The sequence below is a fragment of the Salvelinus fontinalis genome, chromosome 19, assembly GCF_029448725.1.
Source record: "Salvelinus fontinalis isolate EN_2023a chromosome 19, ASM2944872v1, whole genome shotgun sequence".
NCBI classification, from domain to species: Eukaryota; Metazoa; Chordata; class Actinopteri; order Salmoniformes; family Salmonidae; genus Salvelinus; species Salvelinus fontinalis.
In genome coordinates, this window is record NC_074683.1 from 20,382,683 (window position 1) to 20,404,951 (window position 22,269).

A 22,269-nucleotide genomic window follows, 5' to 3' on the forward strand; every position below is an offset into this window, starting at 1 on the left:
TCAGTCTTGATTAAAGTTGTTTGACAGAATGAGGAACATAGCTAGAGTTAAATGTGACAATATTATTTATTGCACTCATTAGCTACTTCACCATCTGTATCTCAAGAGATGAAATAGAAATCAAAATGGCAGTAAAATATATTTGGGTGAACCTCTTAAGTGTTCCCACCTAACAAACGTATTGTTCATAACTGGGCAGCAAATAAACTAGCCCTCATGAAAACTGTAGCCATTCAACTAAATCTAAGCGACCTACCTTTAAAAATCAAACTATCACCTTCTTTTCAGTCACTTTTGATATGTTTTGGTTGAGAAGGGAGTAGATCCTCCCAAGGGGGGTTTGTTAGTTAATTCTGTCCAAAAAGTTGTTGCGCCTACGTAAGGCTTTCCCCATCAGCAGTAATCAGTTCCTAAATCAAATTAGTGATGCATTCACTTTGACTTAAAGAGAAGAAAGTGCATCTAGTGGTCAAGTAGGGTGTATAGTTTCAGCCAACAAGATAGGCGAGAGAGGCACAGGGAGGGTTGTCAATAACATTGGCACAAAATTGGCAATTATGGTGGTGGTGGAAGGGGGTATACATACTTTATGTCAAGAGCTTTGCAAGTCCTGCTACTGTGTTCATGTTTAGGTCACAATTATTCAGTGAGGTGCTTTATGCAACTGATGGCATAACCAACAAACATTAGCTCAACTAGAGAAAGACAACGTCAACTAGGTTAACCAGTATAAGCTGCAGATCAGAAACTAGTATTTTTCAGTGATGTTGCAAATGCCAGATCTGGCTTGTTCAAAAGGTAGATGGAAGGGAGAGTGAGGAGGAGGAGGGGGGGGGGGGGGGGGTTAAGAGGCCAGGGGAAAGTTTTCCCTTATGCCAGTTTCATCTCTTGGCACGCCGGGGGTCCCTGCCATTGCTAATAGTGACCGAAGGCTTGGGGGCACTGGGAGGTCCCACAGCGGACATTGGAGGAGCTGCGCTGCCAGGGGAACGGCCGTTAGTCCGCCCCACACTCCCAAAGACAGGATCACGAGGAGTGGAGGGAGAACTGTTGTTGTTGACAAATGGTATCATGGCACCGTTACCTGTGGGAAGAGAAGGGAATGGGCAAAAATGCTGAGAACAGCATTCATGATCAACTGTGTATATCACATAGGAGGGGAAAACATGTGTCCATTTATCAAATATAGCAGACTAACGCTTTCTTAATCCTTTCAATGGACATGGCATAGAGATGAGCATCATAACTTGACATGAAAGCAGCAAGCCAGAAAGGTCGCCCGCCATGGACCAAACATACAAAAATGCACGAGTCCACTATGCTTAGATAACAGTAGCACCAACTTAATAAAGATATGCGAGACAGCCATTCAGAAACCCAAACTAACAATTCCAGTTAAACATGGACATACACTATATAGAGGAATTAGACTGGAGCAGTGTAAACGTGTTCTCTGGAGTGATGAATCACACTTCACCATCTGGCAGTCCACGATGAATCTGGGTTTGGCGGATGTCAGGAGAACGCTAACTGCCCGAATGCATAGCGCCAACTGCAAAGTCTGCTGGGTGAGGAATAAAGGTCTGGGGCTGTTTTTTTTTTGTTTTTTTTAATGGTTCGGGCTAGACGCCTTAGTTTCAGTGAAGAGAAATCTTAATGCTACAGCATACAATTACATTCTAGATCAGGGGTGTCAAACTCATTCCACGGAGGGCCTAGTGTCTGCAGGTTTTTGTTTTTTCCTTTCAATAAAGCCCTAGACAACCAGGTGTGGGGAGTTCCTAACTAATTAGTGATGTTAATTCATCAATCAAGTATAAGGGAGGAGCGAAAACCCGCAGACACTCGGCCCCCCGTGGAATGAGTTTGACACCTGTGTTCTAGATGATTCTGTTCTTCCAACTTTGTGGCAACAGTTTAGGGAAGGCCCTTTCCTGTTTCAGCATGACATTGCCCCTGTGCATAAATTGCGGTCCATAAAGAAATGGTTTGTCGAGATGTGTGTGTGGAAGAACTTGACTGGCCTGCACAGAGACCTGACCTCAAAAAAACACCTTTGGGATGAATTGGAACGCAGACTGAGCCAGGCTTAATTGCCCAACATCAGTGCCCGACCTCACTAACGCTCATGGCTGAATGGAAGCAAGTCCCCGCAGCAATATTCCAACATCCATCAGAAAACCTTCCCAGAAGAGTGGAGGATGTTATAGTAGCATAGGGGGTAACCAACTCAATATTAATGCCCATGATTTTGGACTGAGATGTTCGATGAGCAGGTGTCCACATACTTAGTCATATAGTGCACATGCAACTGCTAAAGCATTGGAAACACTAGAGTAAATGAGGGATACAAAGTAGGTTGAAATCAGGTGCTTCCACACAGGTGTGGTTTGAGTTATTTAAGCAATTAACATTCCATCATGCTTAGGGCCTGCGGGGGAGGCTATTATTTTCAGAGTCTGACTCCAGCAGATAACTTCACACAACACAGACATTGTGAGACATAGGAAATGAGACAAGATATCGAATGGTGCGAGAGAGGATGGTGCATTACCGCCACCAACAGCACAGATGATGAAATTACATTTAGAATTAGAAGCTAGGTCAGGGGTAGGCATCCCTGCTCCTGGAGTGCCGAAGATAATGCAAGATTTTGTTCCAACTAGGCGCCACACCTGACCAACTGAGCTAATTGTTCAGGTCAGTGATTGCCTAAATTCAACCCACCTGGTTTTCTAGGTTGGTTAAATCTGAAACTTTAAGTACCAGGGTTGCCTACCCCTGAAAGTCATACTTGCGAGCGTCCCGCGTTGTATTAGGTAGCTGCACAAGCAACAGTGGTTAACATAACGCCCTGGACCAGAGCTAGTGTGCGTAACACACATAATGGCCGTGTTGGATGGCCGTGTTGGAGAGCATCAAAATCGTGATGCATCAAGGGTAAATTGTGACTGACTGAACTAGAAATAGTATTGAGTAGTTATTTAGGATGCAAGGTGATTTGTAGAGCAGACAGTCGACTGACTCAGTCGATAACAAAAGTGTACAGGGTGCGCACGCACATAGCATTTGAAATGCAAAACTACCATGCGAGACGCAAGTAAATGAGTATTTTAAGTTAGCAGACCACAAGGAGTCAGTGTGCATAATCTGCAGCTGGATAAGCTAACATATGGGATTGATTTAAGATGGTCATGCCAAGAAGCATTAAGCTTAAACATTTTTATTGACTCTAGCGTTTCTGCTATTAGCCCATAGAAATGCTTTAAATAACAGATTCACTACATGGAACAGAAACTCCCCCACAAGTTTAAAAAATATATATATACGTTTGTTCTGAAGTGTTTGTCCTATATAGGAGAAATAAAAGATCAGCAAACGTATAATTTTTTTACGTACACATGTATTTAACCCCTTATTCTAGGCACTAAACTATCACCACCTTCAGACAAGTCCTGTGACACTTGTGGGGTTCGTAGTGCAACACCATCATGTTCGTGAGAGTCTCATCTTTCCACAGAGGGGTCATAATAGTTTGTAGGCCACTCCGTTCTGATGCTTTAGACATTTGTGAGAAGATTTTTGGGATGTTTTATGGTCTGACCAACACAGCTCCAACTCTGCCACCTTTCACCGCAGATACAGAAGGGCGATATTAACAGATGCAGTGGATTGAGACAGCCCATGCAAAAAAAAACATCTCTAGTATAGACAGATTTTGATGGGGATGTTATCATTGTGTTAATCATATTTCCACAGGGCCACAGAAATTGTAGGAGAAAGGTTAAGACGCGGTTGGTTCCCTATATTTTGGCAGTTACTTGTAGGTGGCCTAATTTGGCACTAGCAAAAAGAAGTTCAAAATCAAGTATGACCATGTACATTGACATGCCTAACCCATTAGATCAGAGAGGATTTGATGGGTATAAGCAACACAAAATGCATAAACTCAGCAAAGAAAACGTCCTCACTGTCAACTGTTTATTTTCAGCAAACGTAACGTGTAAATATTTGTATGAACATAAGATTCAACAACTGAGACAAACTGAACAAGTTCCACAGACATGTGACTAACAGAAATGGAATAATGTGTCCCTGAACAAAGGGGGGGTCAAAATCAAAAGTCAGTATCTGGTGAGGCCACCAGCTGCATTAAGTACTGCGCCAGATTTGCTGTGAGATGTTACCCCACTCTTCCACCAAGGCACCTGCAAGTTCCCGGACATTTCTGGGGGTAATGGCCCTAGCCCTCACCCTCCGATCCAACAGGTCCCAGATGTGCTCAATGGGATTGAGATCCGGGCTCCTCGCTGGCTATGGCAGAACACTGACATTCCTGTCTTGCAGGAAGTCACGAACAGAATGAGCAGTATGGCTGGTGGCATTGTCATGCTGGAGGGTCATGTCAGGATGAGCCTGCAGGGAGGGAGGATGTCTTCCCTGTAACGCACAGTGTTGAGATTGCCTGCAATGACAAGCTCAGTCCGATGATGCTGTGACACACTGCCCCAGACCATGAAGGACCATTCACCTCCAAAATCAATCCCGCTCCAGAGTACAGGCCTCGGTGTAACGCTCATTCATTTGACGAATGCAAATGCAAATCCGACCATCCCCACTGGTGAGACAAAACCCCGACTCGTCAGTGAAGAGCACTTTTTGCCAGTCCTGTCTGGTCCAGCGACGGTGGGTTTGTGCCCATAGGCGACGTTGTTGCCGGTGATGTCTGGTGTGGACCTGCCTTACAACAGACCTACAAGCCCTCAGTCCAGCTTCTCTCAGACAGACTGAGCACCGATGGAGTGATTGTGCGTTCCTGGTGTATCTCGGGCAGTTGTTGCCATCCTGTGCCTGTCACACAGGTGTGATGTTCGGATGTACTGATCCTGTGCAGGTGTTAAACGTGGTCTGCCACTGCGAGGACGATCAGCTGTCCGTCCTGTCTCCCTGTAGCGCTGTCTTAGCGTCTCACAGTACGGCAATTGCAATTTATTGCCCTGGCCACATCTGCAGTCCTCATGCCTCCTTGCAGCATGCCTAAGGCACGTTCACGCAGATGAGCAGGGACCCCGGGCATCTTTCTCTTGGTGTATTTCAGAGTCCGTAGAAAGGCCTATTTAGTGTCCTAAACATTCATAACTGTGACCTTAATTGCCTACTGTCTGTAAACTGTTAGTGTCTTAACGACCGTTCCACGTTCATTAATTGCTTATGGTTCATTGAACAAGCATGGGAAACAGTGTTTAAACCCTTTACAATGAAGATCTGTGAAGTTATTTGGATTTTTACAAATTATCTTTGAAAGACAAGGTCCTAAAAAAGAGACGTTTCTTTTTTTTTCTGAGTTTAGAACTAAATCTAGTTAATATTTTTTACATTCATTTTATGGAATGAATACATGTTTCTGAACAATCCATCAGGCTTCTTTGTTGACAATATACCAGAGAACAGTGCCCCGCCTTCACCTGCTCACGTGGTGGGCCGTCACCTGGTTTACTCTGTACACACAAAGGCAGCAAAAACATGTGAACGTGACAATTTAAAGCAACCCCTATCCCTCATAACATTTTCTGGTTGACTGGACGTAGCAGAACGCATCCCCACAAACAGAGAAAATAGAGCAGCGTAACATCTCACCTCGTAGGTCATTGATTCCGCTGCGCCGTGCTAAGCGGAATAGAAACGGCCATTCTCCACAGTTGTCAAAGCAGGTTCTACTTTAAATAGCACAACACGAATGCTTCTGCCCCAGTTGTGTGTACAAAGGCTCTATCTAATCAAACAGAACTAATAATTCCCCCTGATAGGTTAGGTGGACTTAGTTTCTCCCATATTGCTTATACCCATCAAATACTTTCAGATCTACACTGGGGGTAGGGGATGTTTCTGGACTGGGCCTGGACCTCAACTAGCCTGGAAATCTAGACTTATTTCAGTTGTTATACGCCAATATGAACAACTTTGTGAAATTAAACAGTGTGATTCATTGTGGATTTTCTGACTAGATCAACTGCCCCACCACCCCAATTATCACTTACCTGACTGAGCAGGTGTACCTGAATTCTGATTAGGTGGAGAATTCCCCCTCTGATCCGATTTGCCCTGCAAGTGGAGACGTGGTGAGGGCATTAGAGAACACTATAAAAAAAGTCCATTAAGCATCACTTCACACCATTCAATATTTTGGGGATAACTAAACCACTAACCTCATTAAGACTCTAAAAACTAAAAACACTTTACACATGTAGAGTCTAAGACAGATGGGCAATTCCTGTTCTCTGAAACTTGAATTAGATTTTTGTTTGTGCTTTCAAAAGAACATTGATTTAGGTGTGTAAACTCTGAGCATTTCCTTTTCTAGAGAGTGTCTGCCGTTGATGTTGCTCTTGCTTTTCAATTAGCATCTGATTTACAGTGACTTTAGAAAGTATTCACACCCCTTTACTTTTCCCACATTTTTTGGTGTTACAAAGTGGGATTAAAATGGATTTGTCAATGATCTACACTAAATACAAATGTCAAAGTGGAAGGAAAATTCTAACATTTGACATAAAAAATAAAACACCCATATATCTTGATTAGATAAGTATTAAACGTCTGAGTCAATACATGTTAGAGTCACCTTTGGCAGCGTTTACAGCTGCAAGTGGGAGGGTTAGATCAGCTTTAATATTGCAGCTTCCAACAATGTAATTGTCTGCATTATTTCCAATCCCCCATATCTTTTTTTTGTAAATACACAGTGCAGTCGGAAAGTATTCAGACCCCTTGAAGTTTCACATTTTTTACTCTACAGCCTTATTCTAAAAATTATTAAATTGTTAATATCCCCTAATCAATCTACACACAATACCCCATAATGACAAAGCAAAAACAACAAGTATTCAGACCCATTACTCTGTACTTTGTTTAAGAACCTAAGGTAGCAATTACAGCCTCAAGTCTTCTTGGGTATGACGCTACATGCTTGGCACACCTGTATTTGGGGAATTACTCCCATTCTTCTCTACAGATCCTCTCAAGCTCTGGCAGGTTGGAAGGGGAGCGGCGCTGCACCCTACTATTTTCCGGTTCCTCCAGATGTTCGATTGGGTTCAAGTCCGGGCTCTGGCTGGGCCACTCAGAGACTTGTCCCGAAGTCACTCCTGCATTGTCTTGGCTGTGTACTTAGGGTCGTTGATCTGTTCGAAGGTGAACCATGTCCCCAGTCTGAGGTCCTGAGCGCACTGGAGCAGGTTTTCATCAAGGATCTCTGCATTTTGCTCCGTTCATCTTACCCTTGATCCTGACTAGTCTCCCAGTCCCTGAAAAACATCCCCACAGCATGATGCTGCCACCACCACCATGCTTCACCGTAGGGATGGTGCCAGGTTTCCTTTTACTGGAGAGTGGCTTCCGTCTGGCCACTAACATAAAATGCGTGATTGGTGGAGTGCTGCAGAGATGGTTGACCTTCTGGAAGGTTCTCCTATCTCCACAGAGGAACTCTGGAGCTCTGTCTGACCATCAGATTCATGGTCACCTCCCTGACCAAGGTCCTTCTCCCCCAATTGCTCAGTTAAGCCGGGCAGCCAGCTCTAGGAAGAGTCCTGGTGGTTCCAAACTTCTTCCATTTTAGAATTATGGAGGCCACTGTGTTCTTGGGGACCTTCACTCGTGAGGAATTTTTTTGGTACCCTTCCCCAGATCTATGCTTTGACAATACTGTCTCTGAGCTCTAGGGACAACTCCTTTGATCTCATGGCTTGGTTTTTACTCTGACATGCACTGTCAACTGTGGGACCTTATATAGACATGTGTGCCTTTCCAAATCAGGTCCAATCAACTGAATTTCTCCACAGGTGGACTCCAATCATCAAGGATAATCAATGGTAACTGGATGCACCTGAGCTCAATTTCGAATCACATCGCAAAGGGTCTGAATACTTATGTAAATAAGGTATGTTGTTAATTTAATACGTTTGCAAAAAAACTGTTTTTTGCTTTGTCATTATGGGGTATTGTGTGTAGAATGAGGGAAAAAAAACAAATACATACATTTTAGAATAAAGCTGTAACCTACCAAAATGTGGAAAAAGTCAAGGGGTACTTTCCAAATGCACTGTATGTATACATTATTTTTTTTTGTTCCATCTTTGAGAGAAAGAGAAAGACCATAATATAATATTGCAGTTTAGTTGCAATTTTGCAGTGTGCAAAGTTTCAGATTGATCCAGTATCATTGCAATACTGGACAATATTTTGTATCAAGTCTGCCCAAATGTGCCAAATTGGTCAATTGATACATTTTCAAGTACATACCTATAGAGAACATAGACATGGTAATACAAAATTAAAGTTTACACTCCCGGGAATGTCATACATGAGGGATCATTAGCTTACACACTCCCAGGAATGTCATACATGATGGATCATTAGCTTACACAATAAACTTTCACACATCTAGATAGCCGGGCGGGGTGGGTGTGGACCCAGAGACAGCAGAGGTTCAAACTGTAGAACCCAGTTCCTACATTTGAATATAAAAATAGATCAAACCAAATTACGCTACATGTTATCTCTGGCACCCTCAGGATGACAAATCAGAGCAAGATTACAGAATGTAAGAACATTATTTACCTTCAGAGGTGAATGTATCAAACCAGTTGCCGTGATAAGTTTGTTTCACTCTCAAACAATAGCATGGTATTCTTTCACTGTAATAGCTACTGTAAATTGGACAGTGCAGTTAGATTAACACGGATTTAAGCTTTCTGCCCATATAAGACATGTCTACGCCCTGGAAAGTTTGCTGTTACTTACAACTGTCATGCTAATCACATTAGCTCAACCATCCCGGTATACAGACACCGATCCCGTGGAGGTTATTCATTTCTGCCCTCCGAATTCATATTCATTATATAAATAAGCCCGTTTAATTTGATCTAGCTTGCTTTTCCAAGTAAAATGTAATATTTTTTGCTCATATAATAAAAATAGGTTGCTAGGTGTAGGCAAAGCCATAAAGCAAATAGGTCAACTGGGATATGACTCAGACTTATTCAGGGTGATCTTAACACAAATACAGGCATTTTCCTGTCTATGGTAGCAAGATCTTATCCATTTTTACTAATTTTATTAGAATGTGTTTTAGTGAGATGATTTCCCGAAAAATATATTCACATCACCGTCAGACCCTTTTATTGGTAAACTACACAGTAATGTAAAAGTATTTTTTTTGTGATCCAATACGTAATATAGTACAGTATATAGGCATGAATGATCAGCTCCTGAAGGAAATTGCAGAATGCAGCAAAGTTCTGTACCCACTCTTCAATGTGAATAAATTAAAACGGAAACAAAATTCAACAATTGATAAAGAAATAAACTACAGTATATAAAAAGTATCTATATCATCTATGTGGCTGTGGAGGGATCCAAATTGTGGATTTAAAAGAAAACATGAATCAGCGTACAAGTCCTGGATTTATAGTCCCTTGATATTGCTGGACCTGATTTTAAATCGCTAACATTTAGATGGCCATAAATGGATATGCCGATAGTGGACAACCTTGTTTTACACCTCTTGACAATTTAAAACTTGAGAAGTAGCCATTCTTTACCATTTTACATCTAAGGTTACTATACATAACTTTAACACATTGTATAAGAGATTCTCCAAAATTATAATATGCGAGGCATTTATATATAAATCCCAGTTGTACTTATCAAAAATCTTTTCAAGTCAGATAGTGTTCTATTGTTTCCAGTACTTGTCTTATTTCCAATGTACCGTCCATGTAAAAAAAAAAAAAAAAAAAGTTTAAAAAAAGTCTGATTAGGTAGAATAACATCCAACAACAAGCGCTATGCATTTTGCATCACAACACTGAAGTGTAAGGGGCCTTCATTTTTTTGGGGGGGGGACTGGATCTTTATACTTTACCACTTGGGTCCTGTTTCAGTAAATGAAATCAGACATTGTTGAGTATCTGATAATCTACCAATTTTATAGAAGTGGTGAAAACAAGCTAATAAAAAAGGTCCTCATAGTATATCAAAAAAGGTTTGGTATACCTCAACGGGTATGCCATCCAGCCCTGGAGTTACTGGACTTAAAGGCTTTAATTGCATCAAGAAATTCCTCCTCTAATTCAGCCTTCATGAGTCTCTGCGCAGCTGTTCATTTTACATTATTAATAGGAAAAAAATCCATACAATCAGCGTCGGTTAGATGAGACAAACAAAAACCATACAATTTTAAAGTACTTTGCTTCCGCTGTCAAAATATAGTTTGTGAATCATGGGTGACTAATTTGTAACAAGTTTCAGTAAATTATTTTTGGTAACACTTCTAAATTGAAGATTAAAAAAAAATTGGGCACATTTTCCCCCATATTTCCATCCAGTTCACTATTTCTTATAACAATACTCTTTAAATAAGCTCCTCCATTTATTTTTATTTTCCTCCAACTTATTCTGAGCCTCTATGGTACAGTTTGCATTGCCATTTGTACTGTTAGTCCTATTTCCTTTGTTAATATGGACTTTTGACCTGAATTGTTTTTGTTTTAGAAATGAGTACTGAATTGCAGGGCCTCTAAAGGCACATTTAAAATGGTCCCATACAACATGGGGATCTGCTGTACCTATGTTACTTCAGAAAGAGTCAGTTAAATTATTCTGTCCTAGCTAAAACAAATTAACATTCAATAGGCTTTGATAAAAATGTCCATTATCCTCGCCCACGTGGAAATTCTGTGAGAGTAATGTATACGCCAATTATGTGATGGTCCGCCCGCATTCTGTCCCCTATCAACACTAACTTTTGGTGCCAGCGAGAATGACATAAGAAAGAAGTCAAGACGACTAGCTTGATTGAGCCTCCACCATGTAGATCTCACTAGGTCAGGATATTTAAGCCTCCAGTTCTAATGCATCTATATGAATGATCTCCTTAAGTGCATGAGGGTTAAAGTTGGTAGTGTGATTTCCTTTACAGTCCATTGAGGTATTTAAAACCGTATTATAAATCTCCCACCATAATGATACATCTTGTATTGCTTGTAGGTTTGATATACATTATAATTATTAATTTTCAAACAAGCATGGATCATTATTTGGACCATATAAATAAATGAGCCAAATCTGTTTATGATCCAATAAAACATTTAAAATAATCCATCTACTTTGCGGATCCGTTTGGACAATTTGCACATTGGGATCAAAATTGTTAATTAATATCGTCACCCCTTCTGAGTTTCTTTGCCTATGGGAGAATAATTTTGCCGCCGCCCCGCACCCAATTCTGTTTATCATAATATACACTTGTAAACTTACTGTTAAAAAGTAACAATGATTGAGTGTCCATATAGTTGTACCATGATATTTGCATTGCTACTATGTAAACATCCAATTGTCCACCCGCTAAAACCTTCCCCCATCCCAAGTTGGGTTGTCATCCAAGTAAACACATAACAGAAGGATATCAACAGCCAAAAGCATTTCCAACACCCTCACCTCAATTGTATTATATACAGTTTAAACACAAACACATTTTTAAAATCTTGCGCATCTTAATTTCCACAATGAACAAATAAATGTGGGCAGTTCATGCAAAGGATTGTTACCTATAACCAGGATGGCGATCAAAACGTACATTTTTGGCAAGCAATTATTTTTGAAAATTGTGATTCATCCTATATCGTCCCTAACATCATTACCCCATAGCAACAGATGTGGGATAAACACACACCCTTCCCCCACAAACACAACAAGCTCAGATGTAGTTGTGCCATCCAAGTCAAGAAAGGACTTGATGTGCAAATACATAGTTGTAGCTGTTTGAAAAGGCATGCAACATTGGTTAATCAAATCTTCCCATTCTTGCTCAATGTCAAGTCCTAGCTGTTCGAGATCAGGTACACCCCCTTCCCCTGAAACACGCACACACACACAGGTCCCCCATTGTGAACATTTCCCCAAGCGTCGCTGAGCAGTCAGACCATAGATTATTTTGTGCCACCAGGGCACTGAGAAAATAGTTTAATATTATGCTCTCCCATCCAGAGGCTTTGAAGCCCCAACTCTGCCAGGCAGGCTCAGAATCTTGAGAGGGCGGTGCTGCTTTAGTGGATGTCTGAGTGCATTTATATTTTCATCTTGGCTGGGTATAGGCTACTTGCAGTAGGCCTATAAAACAGATAAGGACTTCTCCTGAGAGTATGGGTCGCTCAGGTGCGTGTCTAGGGTATAGAGTTGGGGACCGTTCCACCACGATAGGATAATAAATTAACGACTTATAATTTTAAAAATGTATATCCCATATCTGCACAAAATTGAAAGCTCTCAACTCCTGCTCATAGACACACATGGGCTCTGACATTTGCAACCATTTCTTTTTCACTCCACTTTTCCCAAACACAAAAATACACACCCCACCTTACACCCGACAAACTGTGCCTTATGTTCTCTGTTTTATTCCTACCATGTTGATTCCTACCTCATTTCAGGCTTGATTTCTTTTTTCAATAATTATCCTTTTTTCTAATGCTGTCTTATCTATTTATAAATACTATAAGAAGGTTGAATACTAATTATTTTACAACATTCCCCGTGTTGAATGGTATAGTGTAGTTTATTTCTTTATCAATTGTTGCATTTTATTGTTTCCCCCCCCAGAAAATATTACAATCCCTACCATGGATAGTATTGGGTGATCTATTATTCGTCAACTCCGGGAATTTTGTAATATTTAGAATATTACAAATAGTCCTAGTGTCTCGGCACAATTCGTTATCAATATACAGTTTATCGACAACGAGAGCTACACATTTCCCTTTTAATCTATTCACCTTGAAGAGTGGGTACAGACCTTGGCACTGTTCTGCAATTTCCTTTGGGAACTGGACCATTCATGCAGGAAGGATTATACCCAGGCTTTTAACCATTATTTTATCTTTAAGGAATGCAAAAATTTGGCAACGATTGGGCGCTCATACAGTGGGGCAAAAAAGTATTTAGTCAGCCACCAATTGTGCAAGTTCTCCCACTTAAAAATATGAGGCCTGTAATTTTCATCATAGGTACACTTCAACTATGACAGACAAAATGAGGAGAAACAAATCCAGAAAACCACATTGTAGGATTTTTTATGAATTTATTTGCAAATTATGGTGGAAAATAAGTATTTGGTCAATAACAAAAGTTTCTCAATACTTTGTTATATAAAGCCTCTGTTGGCAATGACAGAGGTCAAACGTTTTCTGTAACTCTTCACAAGGTTCTCACACACTGTTGCTGGTATTTTGGCCCATTCCTCCATGCAGATCTCCTCTAAAGCAGTGATGTTTTGGGGCTGTTGCTGGGCAACACGGACTTTCAACTCCCTCCAAAGATTATCTATGGGGTTGAGATCTGGAGACTGGCTAGGCCACTCGAGGACCTTGAAATGCTTCTTACGAAGCCACTCCATTGCCCAGGAGGTGTGTTTGGGATCATTGTCATGCTGAAAGACCCAGCCACGTTTCATCTTCAATGCCCTTGCTGATGGAAGGAGTTTTTCACTCAAAATCTCACGATACATGGCCCCGTTCATTCTTTCCTTTACACGGATCAGTCGTCCTGGTCCCTTTGCATAAAAACAGCCCCAAAGCATGATGATTCCACCCCCATGCTTCACAGTAGGTATGGTGTTCTTTGGATGCAACTCAGCATTCTTTGTCCTCTAAACACAACGAGTTGAGTTTTTACCAAAAAGTTATATTTTGGTTTCATCTGACATTCTCCCAATCTTCTTCTGGATCATCCAAATGCTCTCTAGCAAACTTGACGGGCCAGGACATGTACTGGCTTAAGCAGGGGGACACGTCTGGCACTGCAGGATTTCGCCAAACCAAGCTGCTTACCTATTGCAGAGTCAGTCTTCCCAAACTGGTGCAGGTCTACAATTTTGTTTCTGGTGTCCTTTGACAGCTCTTTGGTCTTGGCCATAGTGGAGTTTGGAGTGTGACTGTTTGAGGTTGTGGACAGGTGTCTTTTATACTGATAACAAGTTCAAACAGGTGCAATTAATACAGGTAACGAGTGGAGGACAGAGGAGCCTCTTAAAGAAGTTACAGGTCTGTGAGAGCCAGAAATCTTGCTTGTTTGTAGGTGACCAAATACTTATTTGCCACCATAATTTGCAAATAAATAAATTATAAAATCCTACAATGTGATTTTCCCTAATTTTTTCCCTCATTTTGTCTGTCATAGTTGAAGTGTACGTATGATGAAAATTACAGGCCTCATCTTTTTAAGTGGGAAAACTTGCACAATTGTTGGCTGACTAAATACTTTTTGCCCCACTGTATCTCGAAGTTTGATTTTGTCAACAGTGTCACCTGAGATCTGAAGTGCTGTAAGAAATAATTTCACAAGAATTTCAGGATCTTCAACATATTTCTTTGATATCATTAAGTACCAGATTCTCTCAGAAACGTGTTGTCCTTTTGAGTTACTTAAAGTCTGTTTCAATCATATAGACTCTTTCTGGGTAAATCTCTTAGAACTTTGCACACCAGGATTGTACAATTAATTATTAGCACATTATTTAAATAATTTTTCATGCTCTTTCAGGTTGGTTGTTGATCATTGCTAGACAGCCCCGAGCACAATCCATTCAGGGAAAAATGTTTGAGGTCAATCTGTTTTCCATTGGTTTTCTATGGCAAGCCCATTTTAATATAAATATGCTTGCAGTTCCTATAGCTTCCACTAGATGTCAACAGTCTTTAGAAATTGGTTGATGTTTTTCTTTTGAGAAATTAAGAAGCAGCCATTTCCTTTCTGGGTGTATAGCGAAGTGGACTGTTTTTGTTGGGGCGCGTGACCTAAAGCTCGCTCCACAATCATTTTATCCGCTATTGAACGCAGTTCATCCTGTCTTAAATGTTATCGATTATTTACGTTTTAAAATACCTAAAGTTGGATTAGGAAAGTTGTTTGAAATGTTTGGACAAAGTTTACAGGTAACTTAGATATTTTGTAGTCATGCTGGGCGAGTTGGAACCGGTGTTTTTCTGAATCAAGCGCGCCAAATAAATTGACATTTTGGAGATATAACGACAGAATTAATCGAACTAAAGGACCATTTGTGATGTTTATGGGACATAGTAGAGTGCCAACAGAAGAAGCTCTTCAAAGGTAAGGCATGAATTATATCGTTATTTCTGAGTTTTGTGTCGCGCCTGGCGGGTTGAAATATGATTGTCATGTGTTTGTTTGATGGGGTGCTGTCCTCAGATAATCGCATGGTTTGCTTTCGCCGTAAAGCCTTTTTGAAATCTGACACGGTACCTAGATTAACAAGAAGTTAAGCTTTAATTTGTTGTATTGCACTTGTGAATGTATGTAAGTTAAATATTTCAAATCATTTCTATTTTTTTTTATTTCACGCTCTGCAATTTCACCAGATGTTGTGAAATCGATCCCGCTAACGGGATTTGATATATATTAATTAACCAACCCTCTTGAGCAATCTGAGGTGAGCTACCGTTAGCCTGGTCACATAGCTGTTTGTGCTGGATAGCCAACATGTTTGGCAATAACAATGCCCATAAGAGTTAGCAAGACAGAACAAATAGATCTGGGACCAGGGTAGGGTATAGGTACTTACAGTCTTGTTCTGCTGGTTCTGGGCTAGCAGATCTGCGTTGGGCTCACTGAAGTTAGGCACTTCGGAATACACCATGCAAAACCTATGGGAGGGAATACATTTAGTGAATGTTAGGAACATTAACCCTGTGTTTTAATACTGCATGCATGTCATTGATATTTAAAAGTAACCCAGCACATTCAAGTAATGTTGCATGCATCAACTTGTACCGAAAAGCATTAAAACAATGTAATGTAGCCAGCTTGAAACTATACTGAAGAAATACAAAAAGCAACATGCAACAATTTCAACAATTTTACTGAGTAACAGCTTATATAAGGAACAGTCATTTTAAATAAATTCCTTCTGCACCAATATATGGACTTCACATGACTGGGCAGAGGAGCAGCCATGGGTGGGTATAGGTCTAACCACTGGGGAGCCAGGCCCGACAAAGGGCTTCATTACAGACAGAAATACTCCTCAGTTTCATCAGCTGTCCAGTCTCATGACAATCCCGCAGGTGAAGAAGCCAGATGTGGAGGTCCTGGGCTTGCATGGTTACACATGGTCTGCGGTGTGAGGCCGGTTGGATGTACTGCCAGATCCTCTAAAACCACGTTGGAGGCGGCTTATGTTAGAGAAATGAACATTCAAGTCTCTGGCAACAGCTCTGGTGGACATTCCTGCAGTCATCATGCCAATTGCACGCTCCCTCAACTTGAGACATATGTGGCATTGTGTGACAAAACCACACATTTTATAGAGGCCTTTTATTGTCCCCAGCACAAGGTGCACCTGTGTAATGATCATGCAGTTTATTCAGCTTCTTGATATACCACACCTGTCAGGTGGATTGATTATCGTGGCAAAGGAGAAATGCTCACTAACAGGGATGTTAACTCATTTTTGCACAAAATTGGGGAGAAATAAGCTTTTTGTGCGTATAGAAAACTGGGAGTCTTATTTCAGCTCCTGAAACATGGGACCATCACTTTACATTTACATGCGTTTATATTTTTGTTCAGTATACATTAAACCTGTATTTCAAAGCAGGGTTGGGCGATGTCAACCTTTGTCCTATCATGATTATGTACCCATAAAACATTGATATACGACGTTATCGCCCCGATTGGCCACCCACAAATGTATTTATTTTTTTGTTGGGAAAAAAATAACTCCTAAAACGAAGGGTGGGCTATAGCGTGAAACCTAATGCAACAGGACGAATCATGACATAAGTCAATGTGGTTGAAAGCATGGGCAGTGCAGGCAATAGCACATTTTTTCTAATGTTCCCTGCTGGTGGAGGAGCAGAACAGTTGTATATCTGTGTGGCTTGCACATGATGGAGCAGTGACTGATGATGAACGGGCTGTCTTACCGTAGTGAGCTAGGTTTTAGGCCTACATCATGGCCTGGATAGAAGCAGTCTACAGTCTTCAGAACTGGATAATAATTGCTTTATTTGCCTCAAAATAGAAGAATAAATGTTGTTTATTCCATCTCTCAAAGCAGTGCTTGAGAATAGCCTATGCCTTGGCTTAGGTTACAGACTTTCATTCTTGTTATTTTTGAAAGCCACAACAACTTTAGGAGAACACTGATAGGCTAGAATACTTGGGAAATAAGCTCATGTTCATAACTTAAACTGGTTTTAAAGCTTTTATGATAGGCCTAATTGGAGGATAGGTAATTGGCCAATTTGGTTTTCAACCTTGCATGGGGGAATTTTCCCAGCCCGCATGGATAATTTATTTCATAATAACGGTTAAACTTCAATAAAATGGTCATTAGCTTTTTCTATAGGCTATTGATATTGTTTGTGCTCGTTATTAATCCTACCTTAAGGCTTTCAAATAATTCATTGATCGGGAGAAAGCCATGCATAAAACGATGAAGCGTAGCCTTCAGTTATATTCATAGCCTATCGAATGGAGAGAGAATGGAACATAGGCTAAGTTTTTTTTAAACAAATAGTTAAAAGAGTGCGTTATAAAACTGGACATTTTGTGCTGATTTGGTGGAATTCTCTGTTATTTCAGGATTACATTCCTCTTACATTCTGTAGGCTATACAAAAATTATTGAAATGGGCTATAGCATATAGGAATAGGCATACTCAGAATGTCACTTGTGTGCTGCCCTGCCCTGCAAGACAAAAATGTACTGTGTGGCGCCACTCAAATACGCTAAACCATCTTGTCACATTACGATGTCGTCAACATCGACCATGGCTGTCAATTATTGTCGATAAACGATGCTATCGTACTATCGCCAAACCTATTTCAAAGCAATATAACCTTCTGTATTCCTAAACTAAATGCGATTCCTGTTGCTCAACTATTGTAGATAGATGTAAGAACAGACATGTTTTGTTTGATAGAACAAGACATGTTTACAATACAATACCGGAGGGGCAGTGGGGTTGCACATTAGTACTTTTTTCAGGCAACATTTTTGAAAAACAAGCACTCTTATTGGACAAGTTCAGATACTTTTTTTTATTTCATCAAATTTCAGGCCTGTTGAATGCTACCCATACCATGATATCAGTGTTGTTATTTTCTGCTTTTCTTGGTATGAGACTCCTACACTACCACTTTTTCAACATGAGTCATCAATACTACCCTAACCAGAGTGTTTTCCCCCAAAAAAAGTCTCACTTTGTGTTCTCTGCTTTTATGCATCATTAAATCATAAAGAGTGCGTCAAGTGGCCAGTTGAATTCTCGTGAAATACAGGAAGTTCCTGGTGGTATAAATAGACTGTACTCACTCTCCGATCTTCTGCAGGTCTCCACCTCTTCCAGTGTACAGGGTCAGGCAGCCCTTCCACATGGATGCGTAGCTGCAGAGATGGAGGAAAGTCAAGACTCTGTATCTAGCTAACAAAGTACTGGGGTTGGGATCAGTTCCATTAACTTCATAATTTTAATTATATTCCAGAGGGGAAAACAGCTCATGGGTTTTCATGAGCATGGTTTTTTGACTAACACATTTTGCTATACTTCTATTCACTTTTCTAAGATTCTTGTCATAACAGAATCAATGGTAAGCCTGTGCAGGTGCTCAGGGGAGTGTATGCTCCATATACTAACTGCTCATATCAGTCAAGGCCTGTCATGCAGTGTTTCTCATCTCCAATCCTCAGGTCCTGCCAAAGTTGCATTTCTGTTCTAGTCCAGTAAAACCACACCTGATTAAACATATCCAATAGCTTAATGAGTAGCTAAATGGGATGTTATTGTGCTTGGCTAGAACAAAATGTACAACCATGGGGGTAGACAATGCCAGAGATGAGAATCATTGCAGTAAGCCCAATGGGTGTGAGTGGGGGTCAATACCCTCTGGTCAGCCGGATAATGTCCCCAGGCTGAATGAGGCTGCCCAGCTCGTCCCAGACAGAGATGGCGATGCTTCCGCTCTTGTCCGCTACCTTGCAGGAACGCACCTCATGGCCATCCTTCGTCTTGGTTACCCGTCCTAACATATTATAACAGAATAAGAGCAAGTGAAGTTATCCCTTTAGAAAAGCAATGCAATAAACATTGCTCTTCTACATAGCCTTTGTGATGGGTGACCAAGTCCTCATGGCTGTAATATGGCACCCTGTCAGAACATGACATGTCCAAAGCAAAAACAAACAAAAATACAGGTAATTGTATGCCATTTTATACTCACGATTACATGTTTGCACTAAGTTGCACAATCGACTCAATTGTTCCTCTGGCCCTTTAAGAAAACGGTAACGAATCTAGGTTGACATGACACGAGAAACACGACATTGTTATCTCCACCAACTTACCTATTTCCAAAACAATGAATACGATATTTAAATTTTTCGATCCAGGCTTCACGTCTTTTATCAAGAACAGACCTTCGTTTATGGCGTTCGACATCTTTAGGATGCAGTTGGGAAAGTGACACGCTAGCAAGCTGCCTAGGAAGCTATGCAATCGGTAGCAGCATTCGGTCGGTAGCTAGCAGCAAACTAGCCAGCTAACGTTAGTTTTCAACATAAAGGGATTGTCATAACTTGCTAGCGGTCTATACAAAGTTATTTGAAAAAGTTTTTTTGCCACAACCTGAAACAAAGGAGATGTGGGGTTCCCGATGTATAAAGCTGGCCTCAAAGGATAACAAGCTAACGTTACTTTTGCTTTTCAATGGATGGACTACTGTAACTGCTTTACTCCATTTTCTACCAAGCTATTCTCTTAAGGTTACTGTACTTCCTGCTAGAACAATCTTAGTTAAACGTTAAAAAAAATCACTACATAAAGCTAGCCAACTACATTGAACGATATGCTTGCTGTGCTAAGTATTAATCTAAAACACCAGTTAATGGTGAATAAAAAAATATGAACGCCAACAAAAAAATTACGCCTGACAATTCAGTTCTCTTTCCTCATCTGGTGCTAACTAGCTACAGCAGTAACGTTAGCCTGAACATTCTCACAATGGTGAGTTTACACAAGACTACGCAAGACTTGTGCTTTACTTGAACTAGCTAGCTACTTACATAGCGAACAAGACTGATGTTGGCTCAATTATAAAGTATAGCTAACATTAACACTAATTTCTAGTCTGATGGAGGAAGTAGCACTAGCTAACGTTAGCTGTCCAACTTCAGCTTTGTTACAACACAAACTCGTACGTGTCTATGTTGCTAATACATGGCCGCTATATATAATTATTTGATAAACGTAAATTCAAGTGTTGCTAGTAATTAGACTTGAATTGTGGCTAAAGAAAATTATCGGCGAGCTTAAATCTAGACAACTGTGGCACGCTTCCCCTGCTCTTCAAACAATGCCCCCCAAACTACGTCAACGTGTTTCGCCGGTCGAATAAATACACCCGACCATTCCATTTCACTGGCTAGAAAGGGGTGCACGGGAGGGTATTTTTTCTTCAGTTTCAAAACCACAAATAATCACTGACTATACCCCCTCTCCCGATTTATTTTAAACCCTTTGTCTAATTTATTATTAGTATTATTATTAATTATTAGCTTTGGCTGATCTAGCAGTGCATAATTTGGTGCATATCAATATTATATTGACTTTTGCAATACGCTATCTTTAAAGATGTATCCAGACGGCCACGCGACAAAAGATAACTTGTGAGGTTTAATTTACAGTGCTAGTCACATTGTATCACATTGTACAGTAGTGTTATCAAGTGTGCTGTGCACTTATGCTATAATGTTAAATTATATCTATATCCAATATACCATGTAGTTCATATATTTTTTCTTGGTTATGATACTGTTGTGTATGTTCGGTATGCCAAATGACGGCATTTACTCTGTTAAATATATATTTTCGATTTGGGTAAACTACATCTCAAAATGAAATAAATTAGCAACAGTCAAATCTCTACAAAAATTCGTCACGAACAGGATTCGAACCTGTGCGGGGAAACCCCATTGGATTTCGAGTCCAACGCCTTAACCTCTCGGCCACCGTGACTTGATAAAAAGAGTAAGAGAAATAGGACTATTTAAAGTTAGTTTTAAACTCTTTGCTATAACGTTCTATGCTCGTCGTATACTTTGTGATAACGTTCTACTATCTCGAACCAGGTGAGTTTAATAACAAAACCATTTGGATGTATTTTTGCACAACTATTAATTCGCGTCCAATTGCTTTTGTATTATTGCCTAGCAGCAGAATGTGCTTACCTAACCAGAAGACCCGACTTTGAATTGCATTGAATTCTACCTCGAGCAAAAATTTGCGTTTTGATCAGGAAAGTTTCCTCTGACGAACTCTACAAGCCAGAATGTTTCTGAAAATGATATACTTTTTGCACTTAGGAATGTGAGAATATATCCACAGGAAATGATAAATATACTGGACAAAAATATAAACGCTACGTGCAACAATTTCAAAGATTTTGCAGTGTTACAGTTCATATAAGGAAATCTGTCAACTGAAATAAATTCCTTAGGCCCTAATCTATGGATTTCGCATGACTGGGCAGGAGCGTAGCCACTTGGGAGACTGGCCCAACCCACTGGGGAGCAAGGCCAAGCCAATCAGAATTAGTTTTTCCCAACAAAAGTGCTTCATTACAGACAAAACTGCACATTTTAGAGTGGCCTTTTATTGTCCCCAGTACAAGGTGCACCTGTGTAATGATCATGTAGTTTAATCAGCTTCTTGATATACTACCACACTTGTCAGGTGGATGGATTATCTTGAGCACTAACAGGGATTTAAACAAATTTGTGCACAAAAATAGAGCGAAATAAGCTTTTTGTGCATATGGAAAAATTCAGGGATCTTTTATTTAAGCTCATGAAACCTGGGACCAGCACTTTACATTTTGCATGTATATTTTGTAAGATGTACATCAACTTTTCAAAGTGCTGGTAGTGTGTTCAGATTTTTACCATACCAACCGATGTCTGTCCAATTAAAATGTGCTAACCTTAGAGCCATACCACAAAGCAATCCGCGTTTTCTTTAACCATAGAGTCCACATGAAACTTGAGTTTGTTTAATGTTTTATTTCATTAGTAGGCTAAACTTTCCATAGTCACCTACCTTTTGTGATGTTCTGCAAGACAAAAATAGAGAGAGTTTTATTAAGAAAACAAAACACTAGGGGGAGACAAAGACCAACTACTCTGGTATCCTCCAAC

The 22,269-nt window shown here is 40.3% G+C and overlaps 1 protein-coding gene and 1 non-coding gene across 3 annotated transcripts; both read right to left on the reverse strand.

The window, feature by feature from the left end:
- Nucleotides 1-47: 47 nt before the first annotated feature.
- nabp1a (nucleic acid binding protein 1a) lies at nucleotides 48-20,457 on the reverse strand. Of its 2 annotated transcripts, XM_055871021.1 has the most exons (7): nucleotides 19,423-20,457; nucleotides 19,299-19,349; nucleotides 18,962-19,100; nucleotides 18,394-18,465; nucleotides 15,638-15,719; nucleotides 6,039-6,102; nucleotides 48-1,084 (listed from the first exon to the last, which is right to left on the reverse strand). In XM_055871021.1, the coding sequence occupies exons 1-7, from the start codon at nucleotides 19,514-19,516 to the stop codon at nucleotides 882-884; spliced, it is 705 nt and encodes a 234-aa protein (XP_055726996.1). In that variant the 5' UTR covers nucleotides 19,517-20,457; the 3' UTR covers nucleotides 48-881. The 2 variants fall into 2 exon arrangements, with proteins under 2 accessions (XP_055726996.1, XP_055726997.1); XM_055871022.1 differs by lacking the exon at nucleotides 19,299-19,349 and having other exon boundaries at nucleotides 19,423-20,455.
- A 552-nt stretch (nucleotides 20,458-21,009) lies between these two features.
- trnas-cga (transfer RNA serine (anticodon CGA)) lies at nucleotides 21,010-21,091 on the reverse strand. Its single transcript has one exon. It is a non-coding gene; the product is annotated as a tRNA-Ser (tRNA).
- Nucleotides 21,092-22,269: the final 1,178 nt, after the last annotated feature.

What these genes read in the sequence shown, in the direction of transcription:
- nabp1a (XM_055871021.1), bottom strand. Translation starts at nt 19,516, where the DNA reads ATGTCGAACGCCATAAACGAAGGTCTGTTCTTGATAAAAGACGTGAAG. An exon ending in ATTCATTGTTTTGGAAATAG is followed by an intron (nt 19,350 to 19,422) that starts GTAAGTTGGTGG and finishes GTTTTCTTAAAG; the next exon opens with GGCCAGAGGAACAATTGAGT. An exon ending in ATTATCCGGCTGACCAGAGG is followed by an intron (nt 18,466 to 18,961) that starts GTATTGACCCCC and finishes CCATCTCTGCAG; the next exon opens with CTACGCATCCATGTGGAAGG.